Here is a 12,091-nt window from a genome sequence, read left to right as displayed (position 1 = left end):
CGCGAAAAGTGTGGAGTTCGTCAGAAGTAAACCTCAGTTGTAAACACGATGCCAGAAGGACCGGAACTTCATCTAGCAAGCAGATTTGTTACTGACATCGGTCGGAAGTACATCTTCAATGGAAAGGTTGAAAAATCCGCTGTCAGCACAAAAAATCCCGACGTCGACTGGGATGCACGTAGTTATGTAATTTCGGCACAGTCCAGAGGAAAAGAGGTCAAATTAACTCTGACAGAATGGGAGAACCGTGATGACAAATCGAAACTTAATGTTGAAACAAAACCTAAATGTATGGATATACTCTTTCGGTTTGGTATGTCAGGGAAATTCACTTTCACCAAATGTGATGAAAAACCCAAACATGCCCATTTAAATTTCTTCACCGCAAAAGACAACATGGTTCTCAGTTTTGTGGACTATCGACGATTCGGTAGATGGGAGGTGGATGGGAATTGGTCCACAGGGAGAGGACCGTGTGTAATTCAGGAATATACAGAATTCAGGTAATTTAACAAACTGCAATGCCTACACCCTGCATGAAGGGCTGGCCGATTGGGTGCTTGATAGCCAAGGATCTAGGCTGTGATCTTTTAATATGAGATTAGGCGTAGATCAAGGCTGGCTAGCAGTCCCCGCGTATCACTCTATATAAGCCACCCTCAGACCGAGGTCTTGAGCTAGCTGCTTGAGGTCTATTTTCAACAAAATCAGAAATTAAGAAGTCCACAACGTTTAATTTAATTGAACTAGGCCAGTTACATACACGTAATATACGTACATGTATAATAGGCCGGATCAGCATTTCAAGAGGCTTGAGACTTTGTGCAGGTTTGTACGTCGGTGAGATATGGTTTAGGGCTCTCGCAGGTGAATGGAGTTAATCACACGATTTCACATAGATGCTATAATTGGAGCTGTCAGCTCAATGGCAGTTATGAAGAAATTATGTCTTTCAGCCACTATAGTTTATGAGTGCCCATCCTATGTCATCGAAACCTGAACTTTCAAGACTTTTGAAATGGTGATTTGGCTTACAATACACCATTGCAAAACAATATTAACAATGTATTTATTGCTCCAAATTGCCTGCCAATATTTCATTCGTACTACATCAGTCAGTATTACGCTTGGAGTAAATCAGGCCCACAACCATCTGCAGGTTGCTGACAAATCTTCCTGTTGTAGGAAGCCAGCATGAATTGCACGTACTCACAGTGATGGCATTGGTGAGAGTCTCCTGAGTCATGGTCTGCTCTGGACCATGGTAGTGCCCCACAGCAGGTACATTCATGTACATGTATCAATTACTTGTATATGTACTATTCATTTCAGGAATCATGTTTTAAAGAATGTGCACAGCTCGGTGTTTAAAAAACCTATCTGTGAAGTGATGTTGAATCAGGCCTACTTCAATGGAATTGGCAACTACCTCAGGGCAGAGATTCTATACAGGTATGAAGTCAAAAAGATTTTTATTTGTCTGTTAAATATAGGTGTTTTAAAAGAGGAAAGGAGAGGGGCATGTCCTTGATGGCTTGGTTTTTATGGTATGGTAGCCTGTTGGGTCAATATGTTACATGTAAATTTTACGTTCGATTTCAAGTTTATATAAACTGGATAATTGTTGATTTTTTAGAATGCAAAAATAGTGGAAGCATTTCAGAAAGTATTGCCTTTCTTCACACACATGATAAACCTATCTGCACAAGACTATAGCGGAACCATCAGAAAGAAGATTTGAACTCATAACCACAGAAATTGAAGGCAAAGTTTGCAGCAAAAAAAGCACTACTGTAGGACAAAGTAGTGTCTCAGCCATACATGCATGTATGATTCATTTGTAGTCGCATATCATCAAACAGAAATCAAAATGTTTGATATGTGAACTCTTCCGTGTGTTGACCTTGTCAAAAATTGAGTTCGTCCAGTGTGTTTAAATGAAATGAAATATATTAGAACACTTGTTAATCATTTATGAGTATGAAATTATGAATATTTCTGTGATAGTTATTTTTGTGATGGCTTGACCTTAATTTGAGGTCATCATGTTTATTTTGAGCTCTTCAAAACTTGTGAATGACTGGACAAATTTCACCACAGACAAGTACTTGTATCTTTCTTAACAGCATCTCTATCCTTACTATACAGTATACTGAATACGAGTTCCTGTTGTTAAACGATTATGTGTGCATTAGCAAATGTGTGATGTGTCTTTTCAGGCTGGGAATTCCACCTTTTGTGAGTGCTGAGTCAGTTCTGGAAAAGCTTGTGACTGACAATCCAGACGAAGAGAAAAAGGTCAAAGTGAAATCTGAAGGAGCAGATTTTCTCCAGCTTTGTAATTTAGTTCCTTTGGAAGTTGTGAATTTGGGTAAGTTTAGTAGTTTAATTACATGTAATATGTAATGTGCTATGTCAGATACCACTGGTTACAGACTTGTCTGAGTCTGAGGGCATCTAGCAGCAAAGTGTCTAAAATGTGGGGCCATTTTCATAATGCGCATAATTGGTGTTTCATCGTTATATGACTGAAAAATTGTGAAATATGATGTAAAACCACAAGCATACATACAGACATAAATATACATGCACATAATGTGCACAAAGCAACAAGATTTGTATTTAAGCACTGATTCTCTCATATAATAGAGTAAATTGCCAACCGAATAAATAAATAAATAAAATGTAATCTGTTTATTAAGATGCCCGGCTTAACAAGACTAGCCAACTTCATGGTTCAGTGCTGTTTTTTACGTACACCCCTCTTATGAGTTTTATTACGGTATGGTCTGGTCTGTCCCTCTGTCTGTAAACTTTTTAGTATTAGAACTACATTTACAGAACCACTGTAGAAATGTTTTCACGTTTAGTTTCTACCACCTCACCACAAGCGGACAGAAAACGAGTCGCATCTCTTTTCAACATTTACATTTATGTTTATTTTTGTGATATATTGTGTGTTTTTTTTTCATGCCAACATTGTGTTTGAAGAACATCTTCCCTTGTGACAGGATGATCCTGTGTACTTTGATCGTCTGCACCAAGCCTGACATTGTTGTCGTTTATTCGCTGTCGTGATGGGTGTATCTGGAGGTTCTGATAAATTTGTTTCAGCTGCTTCACTTAAACGCTTGAAACTTGAAAAGTGTGTATTTTGATCATCAACACCAGTCCTGATGTCATTGTCTGTTATTAACTGTATCATGAAGGGTGTGTTTGTGGAGGATCCAAAATTTTTGTTTTAGATGGTACAGGCTATGATCCTGACACAGGTACTGGGGACTTGACTGACTTCACCATGTGGTTACGATGTTACTACAACACTGATATGAAGAACATGGTTGACCACAATGGAAGGACCATCTGGTTTTGTGGAGAGGCTGGACCTTTGAAACCCAAAGGTCAGTGATTGATATAGAATTATGCAGATTTATTTTATGCCACCATCAAGAAAATTTGCCTGATTTTTAGACAGTTAGGTGAAAACAAAAACCTTGTGCTTTGCTGATTAGTTTAACATAGTATGGTAGTGTAACCTCGAGAAAGGAGTGGCTCATTTTGACTCAGTAATTTGGCACTTTATTTTGCCATCATCATGAGAATTAAATTTCATGGTGAGAAAAATTTCATTCTAGGTATGTATTAACAAAAACCACTCAATGTGCATGTGAAGCCTTCACTGTGAACATCGTTAGGCCCTTGACTAATGAGGCTGTGTTCAACCCCTAGCTGCAGCTAGATGTCAGGAAGTTTTTACTGAGTTGTGTCCCTTTATTTAACTTCATTTTCTTTACTGCATGCACAACTTGCCTCCCAAATTCTGTGAAACTTTATATATGGACTCTTCTGGACAGGATGTGGTCAGTGGAACTGCTCTTTGATATATTTTTAGAGTTCATTTTTGACAGAATGCACAGATGCTGAACTCTTTCATTTCATTTTAGACTCGAAATCCCGAGGGATAAAAACAAAAACGAAGAAGGTCAAAGCTGCGAAAGATGAAACTGATGCAGTGTTTGAGGATGCTGTTGTCTCAAGACCTAAGAAAAAGGTAAAGAACAAAAAAAAAAACAAAAAAAAAAAACAGCGAATTCAGTTTACTTATTACTGGCATTGAATTGCCTGTTGACTATTACACAAATTAATGGGAGATAGGCTGAGGAGTAGACAGATTTTTGGTGGTCAAGCAGTTCTAACGTATTTTTAAAATTTATTTAGCTATTTTATCTCAGTTTTATTTTGACGGTGAACTTGAACGTATTTCACTTGCATGGAAGTGAAGAAACCATAGCATGCCTCCAGAGATGGCAGACGAAAAGTAGCAATCAAGCCAGCATAAACTGGATTTGAACTTGTGACCTCGTGATCAAAGGTTAGCAATCACAGCCAAGGTTGAACATATTCCTCTGCCAGTACACTTACATCAAGCAACGATCTAATCCAAATCAAATATATATTTATTTGACTATTATGTGATTCTATACTCAAGAATATTTCACTTCCTAATGTGACACATACTGAGGTAATGTGTTTATTTTTTTTGATTGAAGAGAGGAAGAGCTACAATCAAAAGCCCATCATCAGACGTCAAACCGAAGACCACCACAAGAAAGTCTCGGAAAGCAGTGGGTAGTGTGAAGGGACGCCTTACCAGGGGGAAACTGAATGAAGTCAAGGAAAATGGCAACTTGCCGCAGTTCAGTCAAAAACAGAATCGCTCAAAATTAAAAGAACCAAGGACGCCAAAAGTAGCTCGGAGTAACAGACAACTGAAAACTCCTCAAGTTAAGCTGACACCGAGGGTTCCTGCCAAACGTCTGTCTAAGAGTAAGTTTACACTATAGACAAGATAGTGTGTTGAATGGCACGCATTCAGTGGGCATGACCAGTGTACTTGGCCCTTCTTAAAAAGCAGTCGCAATGTGCATGTGGGATATCCAGGACAACACGTAGTGGAAACATACTCCCCCATGGTAAATGCAGTTGATGAAATGCTGCAAGAACTTTGCATACTCAACAAGAATATAAATGCACAAAGCAGTTTGTATTTTTTTTTTTTTTCAGTATTTTATGATGTGTTAACTCAGCGATTAGGGGGAGTTTTCATTATCAATTGTGGCTTCAATTTCCACCAGATTTTCACACTGTAAGGTAATAATACAGGAGCTGTGGCTGCATGAAGATATAATGGTCGGTAATTACAGTTCATGCACTTTGTGATGCTAATGGTGGACACACTCGGTACTGAGTGCTGTACATATCTTACATTTTCTGCATGTTGTTGACTCTTCCAGTGAGGCAGCACATGGAAGGCCTGCAGTGAGGAAATTACTCGTACTGCTAATATGACCAAAATACATCAAATGTTGAATGTGGGTTTAAAACCACCGGTTATGGTGCCATTAAATGTACTAAATTTACAAATTATATTACAAGAGAGGTTTCTGTTTGGAAACATTATATTTTATGACCTTCAAAGGGACAAGCGGATGGACCAATTTTCTTCTCAAAATATACAAATTATTTCCATCTCTCCTAATAGGTACTGGAACACCTGGCTCGCCGCGAGTCACGAGACGCTCTGCTCGTGTGAAATCGCAACAGGTTAGCGTATCATAGCTCTCACAGAGAAGTTGTTAGCTGTTTTCTTTGGATTATGACGATGTTAACCTGGACCAACCACAAGATCTGCAGGAATTGGTTCTAGCAACGATCGGAGAGTACATACCCAACAAAACTGAAAAGTGTGAAGCTGGATATTATGCGACTGGTTTCAATGGTGTTAACAAAGGCAGTTTGGCATAACAGGAGCATGACGTTATGTTATAAGTCAAGGTCAAAACTGTCAGATTTTCACTGGAGAACAGATACATTATGATGTACCTCTTAGGCCATCATTTAAAATATGATCTAATGGTATTTGTATTACCCAATCCCGTAAAATAATGGTGGTGGGGGCAGGGGGGGGGGGGTGGAGTTTAGAGGGGTGCTGGGGGTGCTACTCTTTAAAGTTTTTATTAGGGTTTTGCTGAAAGTTTTTTTTTTTATTTGTATCATATTTCGTAGCCAGAATAAAAAGAAATTCCTTACTGTGCTGTCTTATTTTTTATCATGCAGTCAGGTTATTCCCAACAAGTTTTTCTTTAAGGATGGCCTTAGCAAGGTTACAGTCGACCATCTTAAGTGACCGGATTTGTTTGCCAACGCCTTTTCGGATGCAATCGTTGTCATCAGTATACATCCATATAGTGAAATATGTTCGCATATCACATACTTCTGAGCTAGATTGCTGATGAATAATAAAGAATTTTGCATCCAGTAACATCCCCTGAACGGCTTGGCTAGCTCATTGCAGTTGGCAGCAGTTGGCAGAGCTCAAATAGGAAACAAATTTGTGATGCCTACATGTAGCTCCATGACTTTCATAAAATTCTTCCTGTTTTGTATCATTTTGTATGTTTTGTAGGTCTATGGGCAGATCATCTGTGTTAAGCAAAAGGTATCCCCGTAGATACAGACTTATCCTTGTCATCATCAGCTCATCATTGAGGATTGTCACAGATCACACAATGTGTTTATGTTGTTTGTACACTGTTTACCAGTCAGAGATTCTCAAGGGATAAGTAGCTTTTCTATATAAACTATCTTTCAGGAAAAAAAAGTCAAGTGGATATGTGGACATGTAGTCTTGAAGTAAGGAATAATATTTTATGTCTCCTCATGAATTTTATTAAGGGTATATGCAAATGTTGTCAATTTTGTGACACTATAAAAAGAATACATCTTTTTTTAAAACTGAAAAATAAGTGGTTGTTGATGTTTTTATTTTATGCCATACCTTGAGATCAAAAATGAGGGATATTAATTTGGGATCTGTCAATGTGTCTGTCAAACATTGCTTCTCATGCTATAATTGCTTCCAGTATGATTTGATTTTGATAAAATTTTGTGGCCCATAAGATCATGTTAAGAAAATCTGCTTCCATACTTCCTGTTTCGGAGTGGATTGAAGGATTACACCAGCTTAGGAGCTTAGGAAAGTAACTGAACCAAAGAGCAAATTTTAGTGCACACTGGGTTTTACAGGAAAGTACAAAAATGCCATTTTGAAGGCATGACTGGTCGGAGGACCCAACCCTACCTCTGCCAAGGAGGTGATGTCTTTGCCAGTGTTTACTTCATCTGCAGTTTTATGAAAGCAGAAATGCAAGGATTTGGATGAAAATTTTTACACAGCCTTGAGCAAATGCAGAAAAATTGGTGGCGATTGAAATTGGGATGTAGCACCAGAGCTTTTTAAAATGATGCTTTACAATTGACATGAACGGCATAAATGTAGTTTGCGGTCCCTTTGTCTGAAGTTGAGGAATTTGCACATTTAGCTGGTGCAGAGGTGTGCAGTCCCATGAGTCAAGTCATGGGAGCACCAACTTCATGAACAGGAGCTTGATACTGGACAATGCAAACATAGTGGACAGGCAAACCAAGACCATTCGCAGGTTGCTTACAGACCTCTCAAAGAACATGTACAACAAGAGATATGAATGAGACATCAGGAGACGGGGGTGGTGGTAGTGTTGGAGACCTGGGTGAGGTGTGGAGATGGGTGTTTTTACACTATGCCTCACTTGCACAATGGTGGTCAGGGTAACGGGAGGAGAAGGCTGGAGTGAATGACTGCCCCTTTGCCAGATACCAAACAAACCTCTTGACAAAGGCACGACCAAACCAAATATTTTATTTGTTTATTTGACTGAATTTCGCTAATGACGGCGATCAGGTTTATGGGTGATGGAAACAGGCCCCAGAATCACAAAGCGATCTAGGACTTTGGTCAAAACTTCAATCATTAAACTGTATATGTTAGTTTCTGTTATTTTACCTGAAATTGGTTTTACAGTAACTAACGCGAAATTTATGATGTCAAGCAAAATTTTGACACTGTAACTTGAGAAACAACAATTTTTAATGGGATTTGAAATTCAGTGAACTCCAGTTTAAAATCGCTTCATGATCCCTAAGGTAATCTTCAGTATTACTAAAGCATCTTCAATACACATGAACAAAATTTGTGAACCTTTTTTTTTTAATGGTAAAATTCTTTTGAAATTATTTTTTAATGGTAAAGTTAAAGCATTTATCCACAAGAACCTCAATGGTGACTGACATTAACAATATTTACATGCATAGACAATGCCATATAACAGAAATTCAATACCTTTTAAAACAATATTTGGCACTAGCGGAGATTAGTTTCCTTGACTGTGAACTTATGGTACATCTAAATGACCACTTTCTTAGAGGTGCAGGACTAATTAAAGCACGCATCCTTGTGCAGCTTATGTTTTGTTTACCTTGCTCAAAATCATGAACCCTATCACACTGGCACAAAAGTGTTTATTTATTTATTTATTTGATTGGTGTTTTACGCCGTACTCAAGAATATTTCACTTATATGACGGCGGCCAGCATTATGGTGGGTGGAAACCAGGCCCGTGGGAAACCCACGACCATCCGCAGGTTGCTGGCAGACCTTCCCACTTATGGCCGGAGAGGAAGCCAGCATGAGCTGGACTTGAATTCACAGCAACCGCATTGGTCAAAAGTGTTTGTAATAACATCACTCTGAGGGACCAGCCCTAAACGGGCATGGGAGAAATCCACAGTAGATTACCAGCCCATGACAATCACCTAAGGTACTTTACCAGCACATTACTTGCAAATACAGTAGTTTACGAGCCCATGACTAGCACATACAGTAGTTTAAGAGACCATGACTCACACCTACAGTAGTTTACCAGCCCATGACTTGCACCTACAGTACTTTACCAGCCCATGACTAGCATCTATAGTACTTTACCAGCCCATGACTAGCATCTATAGTACTTTACCAGCCCATGACTAGCACCTCATTCTGCCCACAAAACAAAAGTTTCATTTGGTGTCACCTAATCGTATTTTGACATCCACAAAAATTTCACGAGAGCCATGATAGTTGTAACAGTTGTATCTTGATACAATTTTTTTGTTTTGACACCTACCTACCAACGCATTCTAACAAAGAAATGCATTTGGTAATTCTGGACAATTTATCTTCTGACATCACTTCCAGCAACTGACAAGCACATCCGCCTCAAGAGTACAGCAATTAACCCTTACTTGCAAAATCGTATGATTCTCATGAGAGTTCCATGGTAAACAAATACCGATTATTAACACATATTAGATAACAAAACAGTAACAGAGATTTTGACATAGTAATTGGATACATAACATGATCTATTATTATCACAAAATTCCTATTAGAGACTGGCCATGTACTGGAGATATATATTTTTCTGTCTTGTTTTATGGGGGTTGAATGGCCAACAGCTGCTCACCATTACCAAGCTTTGGCATTGTCGGGTGCTGGGAGCTTTTCATTGTCAACGTTGACATTTTAACTTTCCAGTTATTGTCCATAGCTGGGTCACTGATTAGTCCGAAGAGCTGCTCAAACACGCCGAGGCAGTCATTAACCCTGTGGAGAGTACCACAGGTCAACACTAGCACCAGTCCATGGGGCTCCGTTTTCACTTTGATACCGTCCATGTCTATATTGGGATTGAACAGCAGACGTTCCTCTTTCACCAATGCCAGGCATCTGTTCGCCACAATACCGCAGCCCTCAAAGTTCTCCACATTTACCTCCCCTTGAACAACACTCTGCATTTTCAGCCGGCAATCTGACCAGAAGTGCTGTGGCCCGAACTCCCCGTCAGGAGTACTCTGAAGTGAGGGATTGTAAGAATTCAAAATTTTGTAATACCACTTAACAAATTCCTTGCCAAGTTCAAAGTTTTTATCGGGTTGGCTTTGGTGAGCCACAGCGTTTTCTGCAGCATCTGGCTTGGTGACTAGGCAAGTAGACTCTGTGGGAAGCTGCACTGTGTCTGTGGAGTGAAGAATGCTCCTGTACTCTCCCTGGGAGCCTCTCTGACTGCTAAGCTCATGAAGAGGTGAGCGGTCTCTTGCGCTCTGATGTGGAACAACATTCTCTGAAGCAGTTCGTTCTGAGCAAGGACGTTGTGTGTCCCTAGAGTTACGAATGCTCCTGTTGTCTTTTTGGTTGTTACGATCCCCTAGAGGAGCACTCTGGGCAGTGCCAATATTTTCAGAAGCAGTTGATCGGGTTTGGGAACTATGAGCTGTCACAGACTGTACTGTGTTTGTGGGGTGGCGAACACTACTGTTGTCTCTTCTACTGTTGTGATTCCCTGCATGTGAGCTCTGGGCAGTGCCAATATTTTCAGAAGCAGTTGATCTGGTTTGGGAAGTACGAGCTGTCACAGACTGTACTGTGTTCGTGGAGTGGCGAACACTACTGTTGTCTCTTCTACTGTTGCGATCCCCTGCATGTGAGCTCTGGGCAGTGATGACTTTTACAGAAGCAGTTGATTGGCTTTTGGAAGCATGAGCTGTAACAGTCTGTACTGTGTTCGTGGAGTGGCGAACACTACTGTTGTCTCTTCTACTGTTGCGATTCTCTGCATGTGAGCTCTGGGCAGTGCCAATAATTTCAGAGGCAGTTGATCTGGTTTGGGAAGTACGAGCTGTCACAGACTGTACTGTGTTAGTGGAGTGGCGAACACTACTGTTGTCTCTTTGACTGTTGCGATTCCCTCCACCTAGGATTTGGGTAGTGATGCTATTATCAGAAGCTGTCGATGGTGTATTGGAAAATTGCGCCGTCGCATTCTGCACTGCGTTGACCACGTTCACGCTATGGTTGGTATGTTCTGGCCATACTGTATTTGAAGGATACCTAATGGTCCTGTGGTATCTCCGGCGGCAACTGAGCTCAACAACTGAACCCTGAGGGGTTAAGTCAGTAGATCTCGCTATTTCCTGTCCATTACCTGGTAGCAACATACGCCTGTTAAAAACAGACTCCACACTGACCGTCTCCTCAATCTATTAAACACAAGAACAGATCGATAAATGATTCTTCACAATCATCAAATATACACGAAAAACATTTCTTTTTATAAACTCTAATGATAAGAGTAACATTTGAAAGAATAACTCATTCACCTACCATGAAATATTCTATTTTAGCACCCAACCAGCAGTGACATGTGATGGGTTAGAGAGAAGACTGACTGAGTCACAAGTTTTGTGAGGCTCTCAGCATTATATAAAACTTTACTAAAAATGCATTCAACTTGAATACGCATTTAATAATTAGGAGCCAGTGCTTCAGTTTTCAATCTAACGACAGTCAGATCTAGTATTTCTTATGTATGTCATGTTCTAGAATGAGACAGAGGGTCATATTAAGATTTCAGTGTGACTGGACTGTTGACTGGAGATCTTTTCTTTTTTTTTTAAATTTTTTTTTATTGACTGATCAGGTGCGAAACTGTCTGTTATCTTATTAGATATTTATATCGTATCAGGATTACAAAGATTCTAGAGGCAAAGATTGGTTGGGTTTTAACCTGCTCAACATACCTCTGCATCATTAAAATGACTACCCCATAATATGAGGATCTTTCTAATCAGCTGGTGTTTTTCTGCTGCAGGATTAACTGGGACATTCCTGTCTGCCAGGTACCGAAACAAAGCATCTCTTTTCACCTTCCTCCGTTTCAGTAACTCAAGGGCTGTTTCACTGAAGGTTATAATGGCATCAATTGCTTCTGAAAAGGAAGTAAAGCGTTTGAATGTAACAGGTACTAATCAAGAAATGCTTGAGTGAAATAAAAAAATGTACTTCTACAGGTACATAATTACAAATACAGCAAGCATAACTGGTTTGAGCTGTCCATGTAATACACTAAACAGTCATTTCAAAATCCACAACAGGACAAAACCGGCCAAACTTTTGTTAAAACAAAATGGCCTGAAACTTGATCATGACTTGTTATGGTGAAACCATATGCCAAGTTGCAATTCAATATGATGAACCATTTTGAAAAGAAGTCCATAAAACTGATTTGTAACCGAGTGATGGACTGACAGAGATGAGAGGTTAACCAACACATATTTAGAGTAGAGTAGAGTAGAGAGTAATAATGTTGAAAAACAGAGCTATCTGCTCAACATGCTT

General features: G+C 39.6%; 2 protein-coding genes across 2 annotated transcripts in view; one reads left to right on the top strand and one right to left on the bottom strand.

Annotated features, from left to right (window-relative positions):
* The first annotated feature begins 11 nt into the window (after positions 1 to 11).
* Positions 12 to 6,681, top strand: LOC135473744 (endonuclease 8-like 1). Its single transcript, XM_064753622.1, has 8 exons — positions 12 to 503; positions 1,333 to 1,452; positions 2,220 to 2,371; positions 3,246 to 3,401; positions 3,945 to 4,051; positions 4,551 to 4,827; positions 5,543 to 5,604; positions 6,467 to 6,681. Exons 1-8 carry the CDS (start codon positions 49 to 51, stop codon positions 6,509 to 6,511), a joined length of 1,374 nt encoding a protein of 457 aa, XP_064609692.1. The 5' UTR covers positions 12 to 48; the 3' UTR covers positions 6,512 to 6,681.
* Positions 6,682 to 7,996: 1,315 nt separating this feature from the next.
* LOC135473288 (uncharacterized) overlaps positions 7,997 to 12,091 on the bottom strand; it is a 6,277-nt gene continuing 2,182 nt past the window's right edge. The window contains 2 exon segments of the mRNA XM_064753135.1: positions 7,997 to 10,953; positions 11,494 to 11,681. Of these exon segments, the coding sequence (XP_064609205.1) occupies positions 9,349 to 10,953; positions 11,494 to 11,681 (1,793 nt within the window). The 3' untranslated portion in view covers positions 7,997 to 9,348.

The sequence above is a fragment of the Liolophura sinensis genome, chromosome 8 (genome assembly GCF_032854445.1).
Source record: "Liolophura sinensis isolate JHLJ2023 chromosome 8, CUHK_Ljap_v2, whole genome shotgun sequence".
Lineage (NCBI taxonomy): Eukaryota > Metazoa > Mollusca > Polyplacophora > Chitonida > Chitonidae > Liolophura > Liolophura sinensis.
The sequence above is the reverse complement of the archived record's forward strand: the minus strand, read 5'-3'. Positions and strand labels throughout refer to the sequence as shown.

Bases quoted from the DNA above. Each gene is read 5' to 3' on its own strand.
- LOC135473744 (XM_064753622.1), top strand. From the start codon at position 49: ATGCCAGAAGGACCGGAACTTCATCTAGCAAGCAGATTTGTTACTGAC. The intron at 1,453-2,219 runs GTATGAAGTCAA...GTGTCTTTTCAG, and splicing joins AGGGCAGAGATTCTATACAG to GCTGGGAATTCCACCTTTTG. The intron at 2,372-3,245 runs GTAAGTTTAGTA...TTTTTGTTTTAG, and splicing joins TTTGGAAGTTGTGAATTTGG to ATGGTACAGGCTATGATCCT.